At 37.1% G+C, this 26108-nt stretch overlaps 1 protein-coding gene across 1 annotated transcript in view; it reads right to left on the bottom strand.

Moving 5' to 3' along the window:
- Positions 1–25006, bottom strand: part of SENP7 (SUMO1/sentrin specific peptidase 7) — a 43811-nt gene extending 18805 nt beyond the window's left edge. Inside the window, exons 1-11 of the mRNA XM_009573723.1 lie at positions 24971–25006; positions 22313–22420; positions 19915–20009; positions 11756–11953; positions 9936–10133; positions 5901–6016; positions 4983–5149; positions 3663–4023; positions 2928–3085; positions 1791–1937; positions 251–284 (exon numbers count right to left, since the gene is read on the bottom strand). Coding sequence (XP_009572018.1) covers positions 251–284; positions 1791–1937; positions 2928–3085; positions 3663–4023; positions 4983–5149; positions 5901–6016; positions 9936–10133; positions 11756–11953; positions 19915–20009; positions 22313–22420; positions 24971–25006 — 1618 coding nt within the window. The remainder of the gene's footprint in view (positions 1–250; positions 285–1790; positions 1938–2927; positions 3086–3662; positions 4024–4982; positions 5150–5900; positions 6017–9935; positions 10134–11755; positions 11954–19914; positions 20010–22312; positions 22421–24970) is intronic.
- Between the last annotated feature and the right edge of the window lie 1102 nt (positions 25007–26108).

Consider the following 26108-nt stretch of genomic DNA (forward strand, 5'->3'; position numbering starts at 1 on the left):
TGCGGGAGGCAAGGCCATTAAAACTACAAGTTTACCTTAAAAGTGTAAGAAGCTGCTAAGTTATTAATGCTTACACTATAGACACCGATACTTTTATTTATTGAAAAATGTACATTTTAAAAATTATTTAATGTCTTTGTGAAGGCAAATAAGATTATAAATTATTCATAATATAAATATATACTGAATATTTTAATGCAATACTTTAAAGATATAGTTAAGAGAAGGCTAAAGAAAAAAATTCTCTTACCCTGAAATGGGATTGTAATATACTTGGTTGTAAACTGAAATAAGATTAAAAAAAATATAAATTAGTTTGCTTTTTACAAATTGATTAAAGCAAAGTAAGAATTTTTAATTATCTGCACATCTTCATTTGCTTATAGTCAAATAAATTGAAAATAATATCATAGAATCGTTTAGGTTGGAAAAGACCCTTAAAATCATCGAGTCCAACCGTTAACCTAACACTGTCAAGTCCAATATGCCTAATTTGAGACTTAATATTGCCTATTTCACCTAAAACAACACTCCTAAATACATATTGCACAATCTAAATGACAGCAAACTGACTTCCAGAGGAGCTCAGCACTGAGAAATAAGCAGAAAGTTACGGAGCTGCCTAAAGGCTCCTTAAGAAGGAAAAAAAACGATGAACACTTGGGACAAAAGGAGCTTATTTGTAAGCATCCCATGATAAAGACTGTCAGCTACACTATCTGAATTAAGGGCACTATATAAATGGTCCAACACTGGAGTGTTACTTTGCTATCTACATTAACCTTTGAATTAAAGGCCTTTAAAGTTTCCACTTACACTGCTGCTATGTTAAAAAGACTCGGCTAAATAAAGAGTGCTTTATTGTCACTTTGACAGAAGGTTGTCATATACATTGAGTGAAGAGCTTTTTCTCTTATGTTACCACAGTAAGCATAAAGTTGTTTTTTCCAAGGAAAAATTTCGCTTTCTACCTAAAAGCATTAATTTTAAAAATATTTCAACTCATCCCTCAAATGATTTTGGCATATTAATTTAGGAAATTTCCATGAAATGTTTTCACTACTGCATGAGAACTGCTGCACAAAACTGCTGTTTTGTGAAAAGCTGAAATTATTATTACAATCCAAGATTTCAAAGTGTCTTACTGTACGCAAAAGAAGATATACATGTTCAAACATTTATTTTTCAATTGCAATATATAGAATAAGCCTGGTCAAAGACCTGTTCAAAATCCTGCAGCTGGTACTCCATTTGAAGTACACCACTTATATTTCTACACACTATGAGTAGCATGTTGCCTATGCGTTAATGCTTTTAGTGTTGTTTTTATGCTCTTTAAAGCTATAAAACAAGCAATTTTCTGTTTAAAAGAGAAGATTAGCACGTAGTATATATCTGAACTCTGATCACTATGGATTACTTTAATATTTGTATTATTTCTGAGAAAAGTAATTGGTGTTTATTTCAAGTGACATTAACTCTAACACTGCCATTATTTTCTGTTAGAATTCATGAAAAGCTTCCTCAGCATGGTTTCTGTTCCAGTACAGCATTTATACAGAACCTTTACCTCTGAAAACTGGGGCCACAGAAAATCCCAGCTAGCTTTTCTACTGGCAGCAATCCAAACATACGAGGTAATGGACTACACACTCCATCGTTTAGCCAAAGCAATTTTATGCAACAAGAATCAAAACTCAGTGCTTCCACACTAAGTACCATTAGCTTTGCTTAACCAGAATTCTAATTTTTAAATATTCTCAAAATATCACCATAATAGAACAACTTACCCTAGCAGGACCTGTTGATAACCATTTAAATTTCCCAACATATAGACTATTAAATTCAACATCCAATGCTGGGTTCATCTGTTTTCTAGGAGTGCTTCCAGAAGGTAAGTTGATAGGACATTTATTTGCAACTGACTCTGCTAAAAACTGGAAAAAAAGTATATTTACTACAGGGATTTAAATGAGATACTTCCCTCCTGTAACCTTAGGAATTTTCTCTTTATGTTTGTAAGAATTTACATCCAAAGCCAACTTCTATATAAGAATTCCATATTAAAAAGCTGTAAATGTTATTACAATCACTACTGACAATGTCCTTAAGGGCCTAACAGTATCTTACTCCACTGCTAAAGTTCCCATTGCCAAGACATAACCTGTGCTCTTTACTAATCTAGAGCCAAGTAAAAACTCAAACAACAGAGCAACAAAAAATACCCCTCTTTTGATATCAAAGGTACAGAATCCAATTCAATGCTTATGATCAAAATGATGCATCTGTGAGAAGAGGCAGCAATGGCTCTTCTGACTTGTTTCAGGGTTACAGAGATAACTCAAATGCAGGTCAAAGCAAGCAGCACGAGGCTAATCAAATCCAAAATGGGGCAACAACCTTTATGGCTGGTTTTAGATTCAAATTCCACTGCTAGCCACACAGGAAAGGGAACTTTACCCATCTCTGTCTGCTGTCAACAAAGATCCTTGAACTTCTCCATGCACTGAATTACAACAGAGGACTGGATGACAAGAAGAAACTACTGACTTGAACTACGATAAATACAAAACATTGTGTGGAAAAAAAAATTTTCACAGATGTCTCTTCATCATGTTCACCTCTAGCTCAGATTACTATTTGATCCTTCCAGTTTTTTAATATTAAACTTTTCCAAATGGTTATTTTCAAAATATGAAATACATTGTATGTTGCAAAAACACTCAAGCTTCAGAGCCAGAGATCTTCTCTGAAGACTGTCCAGAATTCTATTTCTGTGAAATAAATTACTGCAACTACTGCGTGCAGCTGGGACTAATCATATCTGCTCTAATTTCACTTTTGTTCTAACATGCAAGAAAAAAGTAACATTGGAGAAATAAATTAAAGGGTTGGCATAACAATACATAGGCCAAAAACTGGACTACCTGCTCTGTGTGACTTTCCACCTTGTCTTCCAATTGCTTTGCTGAGAAAGAGAAGTCAGACTGTTGGTCTGTTTCTTTATTGTCAGTGACATTATCCTGCAGCAGCTCTGTGCATTTTGGTTCAGAAGATCCATCTTCATCATCACTGGAAAGGACAACTAAAGAGGAAAAAAAAATATACATATACTACAAGATGCAGACTTGAGAATATTTCACTCGTGGATTTCAGATGAGCAAAGAATTTTCTCTTGCAGTATGTAATATCAAAGTACATTGCCCAAACCAGTCAGGGTCTGTGTGCATAAAACTGTATGCAACAAGTACTGCTTTGTATCTTTATTAACACTTTTTACCCAAGACCCAATTATTTGACTATTAAAAGAAACAGGCCACAACATAGTTGCTTCAAAGAAGAGAGAGTATTTTTTCTTAGTTTAAGCATCATTAAAAAGTACAAGCTTGATTTTCCATAGCCACAAAATCAGCTGCAAAATAAGGATTGGAATTTGAGAATCCTGCTGCCTATCCTGTTTCTCAAGTACAAGACCCTCTACACTCCAGTAGAGGACACTGGCACTAGGCACTGTTCTCTAACCTGCACAATGCATTACAAACAACATGATCTCTGTCTTCAATCTTTTGTTCCATATGTTTCAACTAGTCAGTCATGCATGAGTTCTCCTAGTACCTAAGCGTACCAATAGTAATAGGCAGCAGCACAGATACAGTACATACTTGGGTCAACTGAAACACGTTGCCGATTGCCCCTGCAGATTCTGTTCCGCAGCTTGCTCAGGTACTGTGATGTGTCCATCTTTAATTTCCTGATGGTACTAACTCGTGGTGAAATCACGTCCTCACTGGTGGCAGAAAGCTGTTTCTCTGACAAATTTCTGCGAGGAGACACTGAACCAGGTTCCTCTGTGCAGCTGTGAGCAGGCCTTAAGTGGTTGTGGGTGGAAGTATCTTTAGAGTCTCTCTCTAATGGCTGTGGAATACAGTCCGGCACCAGAATTGTATTAGATCTGCGACTTTGTCTAACCTCACAGGATGTTCCGTGGCCAGGAGACTGAGTCGAACTCAATCTTTGCTCTTTCTAGAAAACAGGAATCAGAGCATATATGTTTATTTCTTGACATTTCTATGATGGTTCAGATCAGTGATCACTGAGACTTAGCTATGTGCTAGACAAAATAATTATAGCTTAATGCAGCTGCATTTAGAACTCAAGTAAGGGTAATTTCTCCCTCCTCGTATTCCAAAGGTTATTACATAAAGGTATCAGGGACAACCTTTTAAAAGTCTATGACCCCCATTCAAACTGAACAAGAAACCATTTCTGATTTTTTAGCAGGTCTCTCACTGTCTGACACTGAAAGACCAAGGGCCAGCAATGTTCATTACTTTGCAAATGTGTGGCTTGGTCAACTGGGTGAACAGGACTCAGCAACTACCTACTCCCATGGGGTTTTAATAATAAGTTTATGGAGATGCCTTTATTGTATTCAAATGCTTGAATATAAATCACAGCTTGTACTTGACTGACTGATTCCCTCAGTCTTTTTTTCTTTTTTCCTTCCAATTCTTAATGACAGCTAAGGATAAAACTTTAGGGAAGGGTACGACAGACTGAGAAGAAGGGAGAAAGACGACATGTGCAAGGTTTCAATAACCCCAGGTATACCTTTTAATTTTTGTATCAAAGTCCCTAATTAGTTTTATACTACCTGTGAAAGAAGCTTCACTTAAGTAGCTAGATGCCTTCTTTCCAAAAGTGTTTTACTCCATGCTCCTGTCTGAAGGAAGCACTGCCACCCATCTCTCACAACCTTTCTGCTACAACAAGCATATTTTGATGTTGTTGTGGACAGAAGTACACATACTCACTCTTCTTGATGCACCACTGAACTACTTTCTCTTAACAGGTATAACAGTATCCCTAGATATCCTACTTATTAGTATAATTCTTTTATTTTGAATGTTGCTACTGCTGCTACTGAAGTGTGTGTGCATGTGTGTACACAAACACACACATCAAAATTAAGTGCAACTTACAGACAGTAGAAGTGATTTTTCTGGAATGTGTGCATTACAATCATCAGAAATATGGCCACTAGATCTTCTTTTCCTTCTCTCAGAATCAAGAGAGCCCAATTCCTTCTGACTAAGAGTGGTGCTCGTGTTTCTGCTGCTCTTTTCCAGTTCATCATAGTTCCTGTTTTCTGTGTCAGGAAAAAAAGGTGATTTAATGGGTTATCCTTAAAAACCTTTGTATTTCTTCATATCTGTTATGTCTCAAATAAAATGCATGGAAGCAGATACCTTCCACAATAGTTCTTTCCTTTTTTAATTGTGCGCAGCTGCCAAAATACACTCCCTAAAATAATTAAGGAAAGATTATTATTGCACGATTAGTTAAGATAAGGGTATAACCAAATTCATAGCTCCCTTCCAAGTAAGAATTAGCACTCCATACTCCACAGTCTTTCTTTTATCTTCTACTAGATGCAATATTCTCCATTTCCTGTTCTAATCTGCAACCAGTATTAAAAAGATAGTTATGTTCTCCCTGGAGACTCAGCATAGAGCTCATCATTTTTCAGCAGTAAATACAAATACTGTGATATAGCATGAACATTTTAGCAGGGTTCACAAACCATTTGAGCATTCTTAATGTATTACTTTCTTGAGTATAAAAGACTTTTTACAAAATCATTATTATAATGGTGCAGTGAGGCTTCCCTCAGTTTCCTTTTTCTTCTACAGATCTGATTCACCATAGCTTTATTCCTATTTAAAAACAGCTATTTATTTTACCAAATCTGTAAAAAAACTGCATTTTGAGGAAACACATACACTGCATGCGCCTATTTTATTTTTGTGCTCTCCTCATAATACTAGACTAAAAAAAGGAAATTTCCCAACACTCTCCAAAATTCATATTTAAATGCCAGATTATGGCTCATTACAAACCTTTCTTCTGCAGCTCCCGTCTTCTAAAAGTGAAGGCATTATTTTTTTCTTGTTCCTTAGAAGCCTTGGTCAATTTACACAGATCATCATGTGTCTTCCTCAGGCAATGCTCAGACCTGTAAACAATATTAACTATGACTTATCTTTAATTTTGAAAGAATACTGAATAAAAATCCCAACAGAAACAAGAGTTGGTTAGACCACAAACTTCTGCCTCTCTCATAAGCATGTGGAACTTGGCAAATGAAACACAAAATAATTCCGTTCCCGTTATGGAAATACACAGATACTCTGACATTACTAATGAAACGGATGCTTCTAAAAGGCACAAAGAATGAAAATATGGCATGCTTGACATCAGGCACTGAAATATTACTTTGCTGCAAAGCATGACCGCAACAAGAACACGTAACAAAAAAAAAAAGAGAACAGTCAGTTGAATGTATCCTTGCCTTTGTCATGAATACAGTGGGAATAAGGCAATATGTAGTATATTTTTCATTTAGATTTAGAATTGCTAATAGAATCCACTGAGTAAGTTCCTGCAACAAGAAAACATTTGAAATAGAAATCCCTGCTCAAAAGGGCCTGAAACAGTAACTTTGAAGGAGATGGGGCTGACAGGACATGAATGAGGAAGAAACAGAAAAGAAACAGAAAAGGATTACGGTACGAGATATTAGGCAACCTATAGGTATTCAGCTGAGTTTGTAGTTTCATTTTAAAAGCAGGACATGCAATAATCAGTGGGTTTTTTATTTTATTAGCTTTTTTATAAATAGGAGAATATATTCAGGAGGTACTGATAGACTGAACAGTATGACATGCTCACATTTGAGGTCTGATCTTGTAAACATACTCTCAACTTCTCTGGAGGCTAGTTACAGCTGACAAAAGTCTACATAACTGTATTTTGGTTTCTAGTGTATGCATTAGGATAACAGTTATATGTTCATGTGGTATTTTCTCACATGAACTTAATTACATTCAGTACGCAAGGCTTCTCCTCCGAAAATTTATCAGGGTTACAAGATAGAAGAAACTAACCTTCACGACCTCTGCTTCATTTTCTGTGAGAGTTGGAATATAAAAAAGAAAATAAAGAAGATTTCATAGATAAAGCAATTTAATGCTGCTCTGGAAAATCTGTTCCATTCCTCCTTTTGTCACCTCACTTAATCTAAAGGGATTTTGTGTTCATTGTTTTATAATGTGCCTAACTTAGAATGTTGCAGTCTCCAATTTGCAAAGAGCTAAGCAATCATCACAATGACTGAAATCACTGACAGCTGAGCCTGGACCCATGAAGAACATCACCAACCACAGGAAAGAACATTCTTGACACCTCTAACTAGATAGCCAAAACTGTTGGACACTTTCTGAACAGATGTCTATTCTTCAGTGCTGTATATGTAGACTGGAGTATCGTTGCTCTTTGGGAATACTGTAAAGACAAATAAAGATTTCCAGAGTGCTCTGATACTACAGTGATGAACAATATACAAGCACCATGAAGAAATTACTGATTATCTTTCCATTCACAAAGAATCATGAATTGGACCATATACAGCAAAAGTGTTCAGTAAGCGCTATTATTCATTCTGTATATTGAACTAGAAAGAGTCTCCCATAGATCAGGCAGCTCTAGTTCGGGAATAACCTCACTACAGAAAACTTGATTTTGGAACCCACATCCCTCTCAACTTAAATATTTGTATGCATAACAGCTAAATAGATTTAACTGCCTTAAAAGACCATACAAAAACATTAAGTGTTTTTTAGCATTTCTTTTACACCAACATCACAATTCAGGCATTTCAACAATAGGAAACATTTCAATAGGAATGTTTCAGCTAACAGACTTCCCTAAACATATTTACCCTATACACAAATTCTGAACGTTATTTTCACTTCCAGTCTTCGCTGATAACTCAGTTTAAAATGCACCTCTTAACAGATATATGTATAAGCTAAGAAGCTATGGCAGTATATACTGAAGTGTTCTCAACAGCCATGAGAAACAAGTACGAAACACTCTTTAAAACCCTAAGTTTCTTCACATTTAAGACCTACCTCAAATTTGTTAGTTATACTGATAGGTCAGTGGTGACTTAAGCAAATGTATTTCACACTGGGTTGCAGTGAACAAGCAATGCAAAATCCACCAATTCTGTAATACCAAAAGCAAGAAAGGAAACGGGGAACTTGCAGCAAGTTTTAGCTGATAGAGAAAGATTAACTTATTACCACCCTGTTCTGATCACACACAATTCTTTGACTTAATCTGAAATTTCCATAGTACAAAACTGGCACAATTTTCACAAAAACAGAGCGTGCATTCTAGCTACTCTGATGATACAAAAGAATCTCTATATGGCCATGTGCATATATATGCATAACCATTATAAGGGGGGAGCTTTTATTCTCCTCTGAAAGAAGAGACCCCAAAAGAATCAGTGCCAAGTGTATCTTATGCACAGACCTTAGTTACATAGAGGCGACCAGGATCAAACCACGTCTGTGTTGAAATAATTCCTAAATTCTCCATTTCCCATACAATATCTATTACAACTTGCACTAACATGCTGGTCACTGGGGAGGGGTGGGAAATCCTCCTAATGTTGGTTCTTGCTAATAACAAGCCTTTTACTTAATACATTAGAAAAGCACATCACAGGAACAGAAAAGTAATCCTTCAAGCAATGAACCACTCCAAATCTAAAGCAAGTTGAGTATACCAACTACTAAAACCACTGACTAGTTCAAATCATTCTTGTGCTTAACATAAACAGCCGCCCTTCAGATATGAGCTTGAAAAAAATACGCAAGATGTTTCCTCAGATTTAGATTTAGTTACAAGAGTTCATGTTCTCCTCTCTATGAACCCACTACCTCCCATCATCCAAAACAATACCAAGTGGAAAAATCGGATACTAAAATCATAGATCTTAAAGATTTTGTAGTAAAACAAAAAAACCCCCAACAATCCAAACTCCTCACACTTTAGTCAGCCTAAGTTATGGAAAACTATTTATTAGCAACAAATGTCATACTTCTAAAATGAGACAGTCTAATAAACTGTTTTAAATCCCTCATTTAAATTGCAGCTTTGTCAGATTAATTTAAGCAGCAATGGGAATCCCAACAGAAAAAAAGAAAGGAATTCTTACTAATTTAGGTTCTCTAAGATGTTCATGTATCAGAATGAGGAATAGGACTTACTTTTCTCAAGAATTTTTAAGATTTCTTTAACCTGGGAACTGTGGATTATTCCTGCCCTCACAAATCATTCTTCTCTTTCTTCCTTTGTCTATTTTCTTCCCCCAAATTTCTTGCTATTTGTTCCTGTGGATATTTTGCTGTTAAGCAAAGAGGTGGCGATGAAAGACAAGAGGAAACAGCTTACTCTGAATTCAACTGCTATCTTAGACCAAAACAAACGTTATATAATTCTAATATCTGATTTCTGCTAGTTTTATACGTCAAGTGTTACTGTGGTGCTCAGTCAACCTACACACAGGAAGAAAAGAAGAAAAGTAGATATTAAGCAATGAGAGGACACACACACAGCCCTTAAACAATGGCACTCTGTTGGGATTGAGAACACTGGTGGATTAACGTGAAAAGAAATAACAATCACAGACAGGAATTTGGAGAAATTTTGCAAAAGAAGTTACTTGAAATCATGCTAGAACACATTAACAGCAACTGGAAAGCAAGATTTTGGTTCTGGACACAAAGCCAACTTAAATGTGTTTGAATTACATGGCCATCTTCACAAATCAAAACACAGATCTATTGTAAATGGAAATTCTTTCTATGAAAGAAAAGTAGCCAATTAACATCCGGTACAGCAAATCAGAATACACGCAATGTTAAAACAGCTCGTTGGAGCAGCATGTTAGTTTGCACTCAGAAAATTGACCTCCTGCTTCAAGACAAGAGTGTAACAAAAATTGTTTTAGAGAAATTTTTTTCCATTGTGAAGTTATGCCATTTCAGGAAGACTGGCAAAATCAGCAGTGAGTAACATACCTTTCAGATAGAAAAGAACTTTCATGAGGAGAACTTAATATCTGACATGTCTGTAGGCTGGCAACAGATGATGAGGGTAGTTGACCCGATTGTAATTTGTCAGCATCAGATAAATTTGCATCAATTATTACGTGGCTGTCTATGTATTTTCTTCCAATTTTCGTCCTCAGGACATTCGTCAAAATAACTTTGGGTTGCCTGCCATATATATAACAGTAAATCATAAATACTGCACTGAAATCTAGAGAAAGAAACTTCTTGTTAAATTCATGTATCTTAGAAGCTTGATAACCATCAAACATCATTACTTTCAGTCCCTCAGAGACAAAACAAAATCCCACTAAGGAACTTAAAATCCAAGGTAAGCAGATAAACACAAAAAAGCAACAAGAGACCAGGGTAAGAAACACTAGCCATATAATTTCACCTTAGGCAGATACAATTCACACTACATTGCCTCTAACACACCATCTAAGTATTGTTTAAAAACTGGTAAACGTTTATCTCTAAATAGCTTTCATGCAATATCTGTACACATTTCTCAGAACTATGGAGCAAACAATCTTGATTTTCCTGTGAGCAAGAAGCCTTCAGTAAAATAGACTGAATTTTCTCAAGCACTTAGTCAAGAGGTAGAAAAGTAGCACACACACAAGAAGGCAGCATTAGATTTTGTTCCCCTCCTCAACTTCCAGGTGGCATTCTACAGAATAGCAATAGCAAGGCTCAGAAAAACATCTGCAAGTGTTAGAAGAGACAAGCATCAAAAATAAGCTAAACAGAAATATGAAGATGCAACTGCCCACTTGAGCACAGAATGTCTAAGAGCAGCACAACTTATTTCATACAATGCCACCGCAGCCAGCTTGTTGCATAGCCCTTGATTTACCAACTTAGTTTCTCAAACTGGGATTTAAATTCTACCACTTCCATTGCAATTTATTTTGGATTAGGATGTAATGTCATAGCCTTTTTTGAATATGTTATGAACAACGTTGTCTTTTGGGTATCAACTGCATAACTCCCCTGTTGTCTGTATTCATCCATAAAGAACACTCCAGCACAGACTGCGTGATGTCTGGGGAACACTCAGATCTCCTCTTGCACTGAGATGTAAATTTGCTTTTCATCAGGAGACCACCTTACAGACAAGATGTTGCAGAGGCACACAGATGATAAGCAATGAGGATATGATTGAAGAAAAGTCTAATATAGAAGAACACTGTAGTCTGGATGTAACCTCCAATAAAGGAAGCCCCTAAATTGTTTCTCAGAGAGAAGACTCAGCAAAAAAAAGCATTCACTCTAGTCATACTTTTCTGTAGGTATCTGCAATTGACCACTGCTTGGAGGGGGAGGAAGATACTAGACTTGATATGCTTTTCTTCTGACCCTTTATGCCAGTTCTCATGAAAATATGAGTAGTCTGAAACAGTTAACAGTGAAAATACACCTTGATACCTCCTCTGAGAAAAGAGGGCAGTTAAATGCAAGTGTACGCTTCTTTTCACAAGAATTAAAAAAAACCCAAAAACATTTTGAGAGTCCAACAGCTGAATCAGAATTAATCGTCTTGTCAGTACAGGGCCATCTAGAAGCCATCTGATCAGACAACCCACTACAGCATGCCTGGCACCATCTCTCTCAATGATTAGCAAAAGGAACCCGGTACAAGGGAATTCAATCAAGTCAGATGACACGAGAAGGAGAATATAGCTCATGAACAAGACAGCTGTGGTACAACAAAGAATACTTTCTCATGAAAAAACAACTGCAAGGAAAATTATTTTGTTTAGTGACATGAGGCGAAGACAACATACCTTTTAGACAGAAAAAGGCTTTGGAGAGTAGGGTTTAAAATTTGCCATATCTTTAAGCTGGCAGCAGATGATGAGGGTGGTTGATCTGACTGCAGCTTGCCAGCATCAGAAAAATTAGCACCAGTTTTAGGTTGCGCCTGCGTGTATTTTCTTCCTATTTTCGTCCTCAGGACATTCGTCAAGATAACTTTGGGTTGCCTGCCACACATATAATAATACATTAATAATAGGGTGCTGAGAACTTCTTAAGTCACATGAATCCAACAAAGCTTTTCTATGAGTTTACCATCTCTGCATCATACCTTGTATCTTCAGTAGAATTAAGTTCACTTCCCTGACAATTTACAAAGCAGTTCTATTTACAAAGCAGTTCAATTTACAAAGCAGTTCTTGATCAGGACAGCCTTTCGAGGTTTCTTCCTCTGGCATCAATGACTAACACATCCATATGTGATTCTGAAGAAGTGAACTTTCAGTGCAGAAGTATGGAAATTTTGGTGCATCTTTTTATTGCAAAATGTTGGAAGTAGTCACTATGACCTTACAAACGATTCTGAAAGCATACTCTTGAGCATTTGCAGGGTATGAAAACAAGTACTCATATTGTGGCATCTTATTTTAGAACCATGAATATTATTGGTTCCCATATAATAAATTAGATTATGATCTTGCTGAAAAAAAAAAACAAAACCAAGAAGCTAGTATAATCTCTCAGTTTTGAAGCTCCAACTGATTCCTATTCAGTTTCACTAAAGAAATGACATAAAATTATGAATTACAAAGTTAGTAAAAACTCCCTATTGAAGTTCTTTAAACAAGTATCTATACTTTGCTGATTCTGCTAGACTGATACTGAAGTCTTCACATAAAGAATTAATTCTGAGCTTGGCCAGTAATTTGGACAGTTTCCTTATAAGCTTTATGTATCATAGATGATTTGTCCAGGATTGATTTTATTTTCAAACAGATGAGAACTGGACTTGCTTTCCCAGGACTGGTCCTAAGAGGACACTGAAGTTCAGACTCATTTGTTGGTTTGAAAAGATTAGAGGCAAGAATTGCTTTTTCTACTGCATGTCTTACATAACAAACCAAATTGTTTACACTGTAGAGCAAGAATCCTTCTTTTATAGCTACGGAAAACCTTTTACTACTTGCATAGCTGTTACATGCATGCTACAGTGACATTTCTTAAGCAAATGGCTGCTGTTCCTCCGTGGGTTGACAATGTGCAAGCAACTTTTAGGAAGTTATAGTTGTCCCACTGACATGCTGCATTCAGCAAAACAGCACGGTTACGTGGTACCATAGGTAAACAAATAGGTATGACATGAAAACTGCTGAAGAACAGATATGTTTGAACTTAAAAAGATTTGGAACTGCCATGTTAGTGAAACATGTTGAACTTGGGGAAGGTGTTTTACATAATCCTTATATTTTGCTCTTTCAGTAGTTGCTGCCTGTTGAGATTTTTTTTTTCCCCCTGGTTACTTACTATGTTAAAGAGACACATGACCCCTCATTGAACTTGAAAAGACAGTAAGGTTCCTATGCACAGCTTGGAGAACCTGCATTAAGCTATGAACGTTGGTCAATCTTATCAGATCTCTGCATCAACGAATGCCATGTGTATGCAGTGAGCTGCTTTCTCTTAGAACTCTGCTATGCATTTTCTAGACCAGTGGTGTCCAAACTTTTGTTGATCATGTACCCCTATCAGTAAAAGTATTTTGAGCACGTACCTTCAACATGTTTGTTTGATTATAATTTATATAGATGTACTAATGTATTAATGTACATTATAAAACACACAAATAGAAATTTAAAAAAGGATGCGATAAAGATGAAAAACATTTCTTTTATTTATTAACTGTACAAAAAATATTTCCTTCCTGCATCCCACTGGATTGTCTTGCACACACCACACCTTGGAGACCACTATCTAGACAATGGACAATAAACCTAAATAGTTCCCATTCAAAGCTAAGTAACTTAAGCTCAAGTGAAGGCAGCTTCCTCCACTCTCTTAGAAGTTTCCCAAAGAAAAACTAAGTGGTAAAGAGCTAAGGCTTTGTCTCAAAAAAACCCAAAAATATGCTGAGGATTTAAAAAAACAAAAACAAAACCAAAAAAACCCCAACCTAAGTTAAAGCACTCTGATGCCAAGAATCTGGACAGAGGAGAAAGGGTGTTATGCAAGGGATGGGTCCTAATTAGCTGTTGGAAAAAACAATCCAGGGTTTCTGAAGTGAGAGATTGACTCTATGAAGGCAATGAGAAGTCAAATGTACAAAGACGGTCTCATTAGAAGACTGACCTAAACCACAGGAGTGGTCCAGAATGTTTTAGGCAGAGTCAGGAAGAGGCAGATACACATTTGCTCTTTTACCTAGACCTGTATATACTCTATGACTACTAATGCAAAGAACTGTTGTTTTTAAGAACCTATTACAGAGTCTGAGCATGTACTTCAAATACTGTAGACCTAGAAAAAGTTTGTTTTACACTCCAAGGATCCAGAGATTGGAGTTTCATTTAAAGATATGCTTTAACTATTGAAAAGCCTATAAAGTAAATACAGGTCATGAGGGACAGTTTAGTAACACTAATGTCTTACATGGTGCAGCCCAACTGTAGCAGCCTAGTGAGCATATACCAAGCCTGCAAAGTGTTCTCAATTTAGCGTAGGAAGCAAGAGACTTATTTTCTATGGAAGTCCCCACTAAGTCAGAAGTTCTAGCTTTTTTCTGGGCTTCTCAAATGTTCAGAGTTGATACATTAACCATAGTTTAATATGTCAGAAGAGCTTACAGTGACCAGACTTATACATCATTTGTTGTTTGTCCAACTGTAAGGTATATTAGAAATAAGGAATATGTAAGCAGTATCAAAAGAAATAAAGAATACATACATTTAAGAAATGTGATAAAAGTTCAAAATTCAGCTACACAAGAACCTATTAGACTGTTAAGAGAATTTACAACTACTAAAGCAGTTAAAGGCAATTTCAAGGTAAAAGTCATCAAGTAACCCGTGCAAATTCATCTTATGAAACTAGACATTTACTCTTGTGCTTTAATTTCCTCCTTAAAGATAAGGAAGACCCAAACTACTTTAGAGGTCCAGTTACTAAAGAACTGTAGTGGAAAGACATTTCACCTTTTGGGGTGCCAGAAGAGATGAAGCAATGAAAGACTAGAGCCAGATACTTCCCCTCTTCCTCTTACAGGAATTGAAATCACAAATGAAACCTTGAAGTATCTAAATGGCATTTTTCCTCCAAATACAAAACAGTTGCGGAAGTGGGCCCTAGCAATATGAAGACGTGAATCAGAAATTGTTTCTCCTTAAAAAAAAATTAAAAAATGTTTTAAAACCATTATTGTAAAGCACCATGAGACAAAAGAAATGTGTTACTTCCTATGGAACACTTCAGTTCTCCTGACTAGAATCACGCTGAGCCCAACAGTCTATTTCCCAGATCCAAATTCTTTCAGTTTTCATTGTTCCACCTTGTAGAAATGCCAGATCTTTTTTTCTTTTTGTCAAACACAAGATACCATAATTAAATTTTACTAAATTTAGCCTGAACTTGCACGGTAATTAGTCCAGTGGGAACATACACAGTCACACGAGTCTTTATTTTAATTGTATTATCTGGACTTGTAAAGATCACAGAAAAGATTCCAACCTTTAGGGTCTTTAACAATACCATCATGATAGAGAAAGCCCACAGCAGGAGGTAAAGGAGTCAGAAGCAAAATTTCCAGTGAAACTTGATTTCATTACCTACCGTTTGTTGGCCACCTTGGAAACTCAGGTCTGACATCCTTTGCTCACATTCACATCAGGCTAGACCTTGACAGGCTCCAGGCCCCTCCGAAATTTGGTTTACTGATTGTTGTTAGGTACAGAATTTGTAACGTTTCCCACTCCCTTGTTTTAAATAGAGGTTATACATTTTCAGCACTTATCTTTGCAAAAATGATCTTACAATTTAAAGCACACACGCACCCGTGCAACTAGCTTTGCACTGGAAACTTGAGCAAAGGAGTAGAACCTTCAACAAACACAAGGAAGACAACAGTATACATTTGGCTATTCTTAAAGACGTCAGTGCCAGACTAAGGCATCACTTCTTATGGGGCACCAGTTTTTGAGTGAGGACCTTGATAGCACAGCTGGTTATGACCTGATCTTCAGAGGTGTACAGTGACTTCAGAGCTTTCAATGGCTTCCCTTTCTAAGGGAGGAATGGCATCTGGTGGCATTTTCTTGAAAAATCACATCATTAAGACTGGGCATAAAATAGATTCAGGAAAAACATCTACACTTAAGCCAGCCTGTACATCTGTAAAAGATGGTTGGGACACAGATCCCTAAATTACCTGTTAAATTGTCCACAGAATAAAGTGAGCAGGTCATGCAAAAGACACTTCAAGAGACAAAAATTAGTGTCAAGCAGAAAAAAGCGAGCAAAGTATACATTAAAAGCAAGTCCCACCAGCAGACCCAGAAAGTAACCTGCACAACAGTAAGACTGGAGGCATCTTGGTGAAGGAAAACCAAAGGCGATTATTTTTGTTTTTAAAGCAAGCACCTACTGTATGCCCTCTTACCTACCTCCACAAAACAGAAAAAATACATAAGCAAAGGTAATGAAAACATACTTACACATGTAAGGATGGAACAGACAAAAAATATATATTATGAAAAATGCTGTTAGCTGGTCCTGGCAAGTCTCATATCATTTTTCACAGGCAAAAATTATTATCCTACCTTACAAAGTGCAGGACCAAAAGCTATGAATTGTTTGCACCCCTTTAGGGAAAATATTTGACCTCTGTTTCACCCAATAATCAGAGTTGCTAGATCCAGTTCCTTTCTCAATGGTCCCATTTGTGTACACACCAGTGTTGTAACCACTGCCTCCAATTTGCTCAAATTTGTATTAGAAAGTGATCAAAATGAGACCTGGAGGCTTCTGACTCCTTTTGGAGTAAATTATTATTTATTGTCTACACCACCATCTTCATGCCTATTGTCTTCTACTATGAAACCCAAGTTTTGGGACATAAATATTTTGACAGTGGGATGATACATATCCTATGAGAGTTACCCCATCAGGTCCCGTAAAAGCTGAACATCTGTCCTGGGTTTACAGAATAAAGCCACTGATAGACTTGATGTGTATTCAGCTATCTGAGCTTCTGCAGCATGTGCACAGCTCAGGAGGTCCTCGGCCTTTCAGAGCCCAAAGGAATAACGTGATGTACTATCATTAATGGGAAACTCTGATTGCCACATTCACTGACTACACCCTGTTGAGAAGAAAGCCTCTGTCCTCCTCCTTCAAGGCCCTGACCCTTCATCAACTGATTAGAAGTCAATGTTTTGACAGCAAACATGAACATCCCTACTAACCTCCTCGCTTTGCTGGACCAGGAAGTTACTAATGCCAAAATGCGCTTGTCAGGGCAAGGGGAACCAGTATGTAAATGATTGCCACAAAACCCTAACTGCTACACGGTCAGTACTTGATTCAGCCTGACATGTATTTCAATTAACATTTAAAATACTGAGCTGAAAGAATCACACACATCTTATTTAAGTATTCTTCCCACCCCTGCCAAAGAAAACTTGAGAGACCAGGATGAGAAGCTTGAATTTCAAAATATTGTTCTATTTTGGGGTTTTTTGTTATTTTTATTTCCCTCTATTTCCCTCTTGGAGAATGCAGGAGTAATATAGCTGAGGTAAGTGGATGCCTGTAAGCTCTATTTCCAGGTGGTGATAGCTACCCTTGAAATAGTGTTATCCCCCTCCTCATCAATAAAAAAGTTTTCTAAGTGGGATACAAAACATTAATTGACCAATTACATAACTACCATACCTAACTTCCTGCAATGACACTAATAAATTGAACTATTCATATTTCATGACAGTCCTAATCTGTTTTGTGACAATCGTAGGAACATGTAACAGACCTCCAGGGTATGAGAAGGACTAGGGAACTAACCTACCCTGAGAGCCCTGTCTGGGATCACGAACAAATCACCTGACAGTGACCTTTCACAAGGCCATGAGTTAAGGTGCTCAAGTGAAAGCAGCTGTGGTTGCTGTTTCCAGCCCCCATGGTCTCACATCACAGCAGGACTGACAGAAGCAATCAAGTACCAAATTTTGTAATCCAGAACTTCAGTTAAAAACACAAGTGAAGGTGGATTTTTGCTAATACATCCACTTTGTCCTTTCTGACTAAAATTAAGTGGCAATAACAATGCTGAAGCAACACTTTAGATGCAACATGCCTCCCTAAATATTTAGCTCTCATCAATAAAGACAACTGGTTTTACAACACCAGGAGCTAACAGAAGTTTGTCATTAAGATTTATTTCCTGCTTTTCAATGCAAATGAAAAATTCCTCATTGGGAAGAAGGAGCAGAGCAACTTTTGTATTAGAAATATTCTCAGCATGCCACTTCACACCCACCTCTTCTGAGTTTTGCCAGTTCTCAGCCTTTTGCTCAGCAAGCACCACCTCTTTAGAACCTGTGTGCTCTTTCTACTTACTATGCCATGAGGTCAGTGTGTTGATTTTGACTTATTGAGAAACCCTGGGTACCCAAACGGAATACTTAGAACAAGCTTTATTGCAGACAGTAGATTAAGTTTATTTTACACAGAACCTCCAGCTAGTCTCTATACACACATCTTTTTTTGAGGAAGTGAAAAATGCATAGGTTTAATACCTGAATATTTACTGCCTTCTTTACAGTCTAAATCATTTCTCACTAATGTGCCAGTAAGAATTTTGGTAAAAATGATGGAACACCTACAAATGCTACTTGAAAGTCTCTCACATATCAAAATTAACATATGTAACAGACCCAAAGGTAACTTTTTTTTTTAAAGCTCCTCAACATTGAAAGGTCAGTTCAAAGTTTACTGAAAGACCTTTAGAGATTGATATCAGATATCAATCATTTCACAGCATAATTAAAACTCAAGAAACTGCAATTAACACAGCTCTTAAATTCTGCTAGGTGAGCCACTCCCTCAGTTAAACTTACTGAGAGAAGCATTTTGAGGTAACTACATGTAAACTGACAGCTATGCCTCTGAGGAGGTAAGAAAAATAAATTCAGAATCTCTCATAAATTCAGCTCTTCCCTACAAGTTTGAATCATTCTGAACATAAAAACCAGGCTAAACGATGACTATTCATAGGTCACAAAAACACTGAATTCAGCAATGACAAAATGACCTGCTGTCATTAAGCATTTTCATTATCTGTGCACTTTGTTATTAACAGCCCCTCCTGACAAGAAATCACTTATGGTCAAGTTAAGTTCCAGTCAGAAAATGGGGCAGAGAATGCATACTCTTATTTGTTTAGATTTAAATGATTTGAGGAACAACAATTGCTTCATTAAGATAAATGTAATTAATTCCATCATAAAGTCATTATGTTTCCTAGCTGCTGTCAATGAATCTAATTCTACATTTTCATTTCCATTTGTCAACTATGGCACTTACAGCTTCAAAATTTTCTTGGATAAACAATTATCTAGCTGACAGAGCATAAAGGAGTAGCACATTGCCAGTCTTACTTACTCACTTAAGCGTCTTGTCTATAACAGGGGTGAAAAACCTCTAGGTTTTTACTGCCTTCCTCTACTAATCATCGTATTGCTTGGGGGTGGTTTTGCTGTTTTTAAGAGTTGATAAAGCCATCTTAATGACTGTGGACTGTAGAGCAAAAAGTGACAAGCAAAAGATAATCTGGGAAACTTCTTAAATATCTAAAATATCTAGAGCTAGAATGATAGTTTACACTTAGAAAGTAATGAACACCTTTCAGGATTCCAAGCAGGTCAACAAGCAGTAATTCCTCTAGTAAGTGTTGCATTCCCATTCTGATGTCGTAGTCTTGTGTTGTGTTAAAACAAAGAAAAAGTTATGGTTGCATCATAATTCACAATGCCATTAAATCACTGAAACATGATTCTCTGAAGGTGAGCTACCTAACAGCTTGAAAGCCATCTCTGCATGACACAAATAATTAGCTAGAGACCAGTGATACCCATCTTTAAGAAAGATTATGAAACTCTGAATATACAAACAAAGAAGAACTAATTTTGAGATAACTTCTTACCCAATTGATTCTTCATCATTAGAGCTGTGCCTGTCACAGTCCTTTTGCCTTTTTCCTTTTGTGGAAGGCTCTCTGTTGCTGGCACTTAATTTCCACTGAAATAAAACAAATGAAATTGGCAGGTTCCAACAGACATAAATATGTCATAATGGATACTACACTAGGAAAAAGGAACAATGCAACTGATCAAATAAAGCAGAGCCACAAAGTGTATATATAACAACTTTGCAAAGAATGAATTTGCTTGCCTTAAAGCACCCATGTACCACCTGATCTTGAATGGAACCTTTTTTCTCCTAAAGAAATTTGACAGTACAGGACAATTCAATTATTCCCCTATTTAAAGGAGGACTATCCCAAACAGGGACTTAAATATTAGACCTGTTTTACATAATTACAAATACAGAAGATAACCTCTACTTTCTTTAACTCCATGCATTTAACCCAATTACGTTCCACTCAAAGATATAAAATTCTGAGACGGAAAAGGAATTTGAAGGTTTGGTACTCGGGTGGCAAAACCCACAACAGCAAGACTTTACTTTTTCCAAATTCTCTTACCTTACCAGAATGCACTTGTATTATCAAATTAAGTAAGCAAAGCCCCACCAAAACATATCATTATTTCTGCAATTCCAGAAACCTATCTCCCTCTGCCATTACCTCCTCCTAATCTGTCCTCACTTTTTTTAATATACAAGATAATAAACCAAACATATGTTTAAAAATGATGCCAGTCAGGCTGAAAGCAGACAAACTTATCTTCATTTCTGTTTAAGTGTGGGGTGAAAGGGGATCTGAAAAATTCATGCCCACGCATATTTTACATACTTTAGTGAAGTCTGAAAGGTGCATCCCAAACCAATCTTTTCCCTACCATAGGGGCCGACTCTGTAATGGAAAATACCCTCATTATTAAAACAGCTGGCAGCAAGAAATTGCCTTGAAGGTGCTCTCCCCTCCTCCTGCCTTCAAACATCATCTAGTTCACCTCATTGCACTGGTCTTCAAGCATGTTAGAGACCTATATGCCCAAATCACTGAAAGCTGCACAAAATTTCTCAAACATGGAACAAACTCTGGCAACACTAAATACAACCTGGACAGACCTTTGTAGGGATAAAACAGTAACACTTCTTTTAATTATGATACCTCATGAGCAATCTTTTCTTTTAAAGTAGAATATAAAGACTAGTCAGTGTTTAAAGCATACGGAGCCCTCTACCATGTGGAAAAGCCTGAAATATATTGACACAGGTAAGAAAAACAAGAAATGGAAAATTAGACAATATACAGGAAATGAGAAAAAAAAGATTTTTCAATTCATGCAGTCTAATCACTGTTTTTAGAGACAGAGAGAAAGACGAGAAGAATTCCGTACAAGTGCTGTCTGGCTCTGCCTAAGAGGCTGCTGCTTGTAACCACAGGAGACATTACTTCTGACTTCAAAACCTGATTGTAATTGGATGCTCTGCTCTCTTAAAGTATTAACAGTATAAAACACAACCACACAGTGAGTTTGTATTGCAGCACGCTCAAATGACCAGGCCTACCAAGAGACCTGGGTCACATTATCACCACTACTGTAAGTCAAAAAAATTCCTAATTTCCCTCACTAGGTTTTTAAAACTCCTCTGTGGGGGAGCCTGTTTGTCCAGCCCCATAATTCTGAAAGCACTAAAACCAGCAACAAACTCTCAATGCTGCGCTGAAGGAGTCAAGAAATGCAAAATATGTTTCCAAAACTTGCCATTTTAAAAATGCCTACTGAATTTGGAAAAGATTTGTAGTAGCAAATATTTGCTTCTATATGGGACTGAGATGATCAAGACAGTCATTTATTATAAATGACATACAAGTACTCTTATAGTCTTTTGGTCTTAATACTGAAATCAGTTATTTCTGTATTAGCACCTGAAATTCTGTCAAAAGTCATAAAATACTTAATATATTCTTTTAAAGTTTAAGCTTTTGGATACAAATAATGACTAATTGAAAACTCAGTGTAAAAATTATTTCCATATCATAACAAAAAGTTTAGTAAATGACCTGAATATAACCTAAAAGTTCAGGAATCAGAAGACAATTAACTTAAAAAAAAAAAAATTATATTTGCCTTTAAATTAATGATTTTCAAGATAATTTCAAACTACACTTGAAGACCAGCTCTGCTTTTTAATGATTTAGGCTGGCAATTCAGCACTGAGACTTCCGTTTCTGTAACTGTATGCTTGCAGGCAGATTTCAGACATACACACTTGTCTCTTTCCAAGACACGCTGGGTCAGTTATTGGTCACGAGGCAGCACCCAGTATCGAAAAAATCCAGTCTCCAAAACAGAACAAAAACCCACATAACATTCTCCTATACATTTACACTCCGAAGAACTTCTCTTTACCTCTTTTAAAGGGTAGTCCCAATGGTGGGAGCCTGGGAGCCTTGCCAAAGGGGACTGAACTTGGACATCCTCTGACTTGGTGTTTGTTTTCTTCTTTGGTATACGAAACTGAAAATAGATGATGTTACACACATAATAAAACTAAATTATCCACTGATGCTATGAGCTGACATACCGCCACGTACGTTTTCTTAACTGTCAGGCAAAATAACAAAGTTGCAAGGGAGCCACTGACCTGTGACTTTAATTTAAATGCATTCCTCACTGATGCTTGATCCTAAATCATACCTCATACCACATGAGGAGCTAGTTTTAACATATGAACTGTCTTAAAAAGCAAGAAAAAGCTCCTCCTGATTTCATTAAATTTACAACAACTTCAAACGTGTGCCCAAAAGGTGAGAACCAATCTACTGGCACTTACAGTTTTCTTAGTTCCCTCTGATTTGTTTACACTCCAGTTTAATCATCTCAGCTTAGAGAATGATAAAGAGAAAACAAAATAGCTGAATGTCATGATGAATGCCACACCAGGTTTGCACTCTCAAAAAAAAATTCAGGATGAAGAGCAATTATCTCTTAGAATAGTACAAGTATTTTGGTATAACTCAGCAGTAATACACTACAATGTACTCAAAATGGTATCAGCTATTGTCATCACTAACCTTCGCGAAAATGGAACCAGCGTTTCGAAAGTAATTATTGAAAGATAAAACAGTAATATGCAGAAATTTGCCAATTCAGAAAAAATATGTAGGAAATAATGCTCATTCATTGAAATTCAAAACAAAAATGGTCAAACTAAATTCCTACCAGTTCCTCAAGACAAGGAAAGAGGGTGACATTTCCTATCAGTTAATTAAACCAGTTAAAATAATATCAACTGAAAGAATAGAAGTGCAAGCCTTGCCATTTCTCCAGATATCCTGAGAAGCAAAGCCTTACACTGCAAATACAACCAGAATAGACTGCATCAGAGAGGCAATCAAGCATTCTCATCTTTCAGACAACTGAGTCTATCTCAGCCAGGAAAACTGAAGCTACTCCATACGATGGCCACCGTCAAGTGTATTATGAACTTAATTTGCAAGCTGCCAGATGCCCTACCTTGTAACATGAAATTACAAGCAAGGACTCTAGAACAGCAACGCTAACAACTTAATAATTAACACAGAAACTGCATTCATTAGCTCTGTAGGTAGTCCTTCAGACAGACCATAACTGAAGCATACTGTACCACAATGAGGTAATCCTTCAATTCTTCAGTTTGAATTGTGAGTGCTCTTATTCCTTCTCTACACTTCTTTGAAACCAAGATTTATTTTTTTAGTAATTAGGCCTGAATTTCTATACAAACTGCTTTTGTTGGTCAACACTGTAATAACAAATATGCCTTAATAACAAATTCCTCAAATTATAAAGGATGTAAACGTTGCACACAGGCAACAACTCCTAATACAAGTACCTCCCTTCCCTTTCAATCAATATTTAAGGCCTGAATTAGACATTTTCTTATCCAAGTATGTCTGCAATTAGATTGTTTGATTTTTTTTTTTTTTTGAGAAGTGGCCTATAAACATGTTTTATCATTCAGAATGCATTCTTCTAATCCGCACCTTAATGGCCACATACAAATTTCTTACTTCAGAACTCCACCTGCTGCCTGACTAGTGGTCTCTGTTAGGAGCTTCCTAAGAACACATATTTATCTAAAATTTTAACGTGCATTTAAAGTTACAGAGGTTCAGATAACCTCTGTAATAACATAAGAGATAACACTGAGAACAGGTAAGATCAGACTCAGAAAACAGAAAGAGACAGATGGACAGACAGGAAGGGGTAAAAAGCACACGACACATTCACCAGCAAAATTCCCACCTCACCATACAATATCTTCCCAATGTTTGCACTCATTAAGAAGATGTTGGTTTGCAGTGCCCACAATTAACTCATGGAGCAAGTACAAAGTCAAGAGGTAACCAAAAGAGGTCTGTATCTATGGTAAGTGCAACACATACAGTTGCCTCAGCTTTTCCCTAACAGAAAGTGACTAACTCAACACATACGTGTGCATACGCACTTAGCAGACTCCTCATCTAAACCAGCAGTACTTTTCTGAAGGTTCCCACCTGTAGGAGCAAGGGTCAGAGAAAGCGCATAAATAAGGTGCTGGAAACAGCTTATTTCTAAAACACTAGACAGTCCAGACCTTACCCCCTCAAACCAGTTGCTGTGACTACAATTTGTTTTCACCAGTGCTTCCATTGCTAGAAACTACTACTAACAAGGATATTTTAGAAAAAATAAACACTAGCATAAGTAGTCTCTGAACACATCTCTGCAGATAACTAAATACTACGCAGTTATGGAGCTGCTCTACTTACTTCAGCATTGCTCTTAATATTTCAGATGTTAGCTTAGGTCTTAAAATATCCTTGAAAATGCACTGTTTACGTGCAATCAAATGTTAAGTCTATCACATATTAATACATGTTCAACAGCACTATTGACTGCTACCGGAATAAACTGTTTCTCAGGAAAGAGCGCTCCAACAAACTGAAAGCTGAACCAGTGGAGAATGAATTTTGTTGTGCAAATACATCAGGACACTCTAGGATACCCACAACCTCAAAGTAAATTGTTGCAAATTGTAGGAACACTTACATGACTTGGAGATGATGTTCCTCCTTCCATGATTTTCTCTACTGAAAAAAAGATACAAAATAAGCTCAGCAATTTGTGTTGTATTTATTCAGAGGGAAGCACGACCACAGTAGTAGCTATTAAGCAAGAACAAGAAAACCATTTTTGAGCAAGCTAGCACAAAGAAAACTCATTCATAGAACGGTCTGGGTTGGAAGGAACCCTTAAAAGATCATCTAGTCCAATCCCCCAGCCTTGGGCAGGTACATCTTTCACTAGGCTCAGAGCCCTGTCCAACCTGACCTTGAATACTTTCAATAATGGGGCACCCACAACTTCCCCGGGCAATTTGTTCCAGTGTCTCACCACCCTCATGGTAAAAAGTTTCTTCCTTATATCCAACCTAAATCTACTCTCTTTCAGTTTAAAACCATTGCCCCTTGTCCTGTCACTATAAGCCTTGGTACAAAGTAATTGACAGCCACAATGCTAGAGACACATGTGATTGGGCAAGGCCCTGGATTGTCAGCACGGACAGAACTGTTAACGAGATTTTCACTAGAATTTATGCTTAGTGAAGGCATTCACTGCTTAACTCCACCCCCCTCACAGGCACGCAACTAATTAGCAATTCAGGCTTTGATTATAAAGCAAAAAGGAGTCACAGAAGACATCTGTAACGCTACACGAGCTCCAAGAATAAATAAAATCCAAGGATTCCTACTGAATTTTATCTGTTAATAAAATTCTTCCTCAGTGGAAGAACACAGCTTCAGAGCTCCAACGTTAAAAGGGGTTTATTCTCTTTATAAATTCTCTGTATGACTCCGGTGTAAGACCTTCAAACCTTACAGCTAGTTCAAAGGCCTTTAAGTTCGTGTACTTTCATTTAGCTCGGTGGTTTTTCAACTTACAGCCCCAGTCCCCTGGTGTGGGGAACATCAACACCTATAGACTATTAAAGAAAAGCCAAACTACTGCCTATACCGACGCCTACAAAAAGGAAAAGCTGACAAACGCCGGCCTTCTGACAGCTCTGGGGGGACACGGAGGCACCACCCAGGGGTGGCACCACCCAGGCTGTCACCGCATGAGCCCGCCCTCGCCGCGCCGATGGCCGCCACCGAGCAAGGCGGCGGGGCAAAGCGAGGTC

This window comes from Fulmarus glacialis, unplaced genomic scaffold (genome assembly GCF_000690835.1).
Source record: "Fulmarus glacialis isolate BGI_N327 unplaced genomic scaffold, ASM69083v1 scaffold2483, whole genome shotgun sequence".
Taxonomy (NCBI): domain Eukaryota; kingdom Metazoa; phylum Chordata; class Aves; order Procellariiformes; family Procellariidae; genus Fulmarus; species Fulmarus glacialis.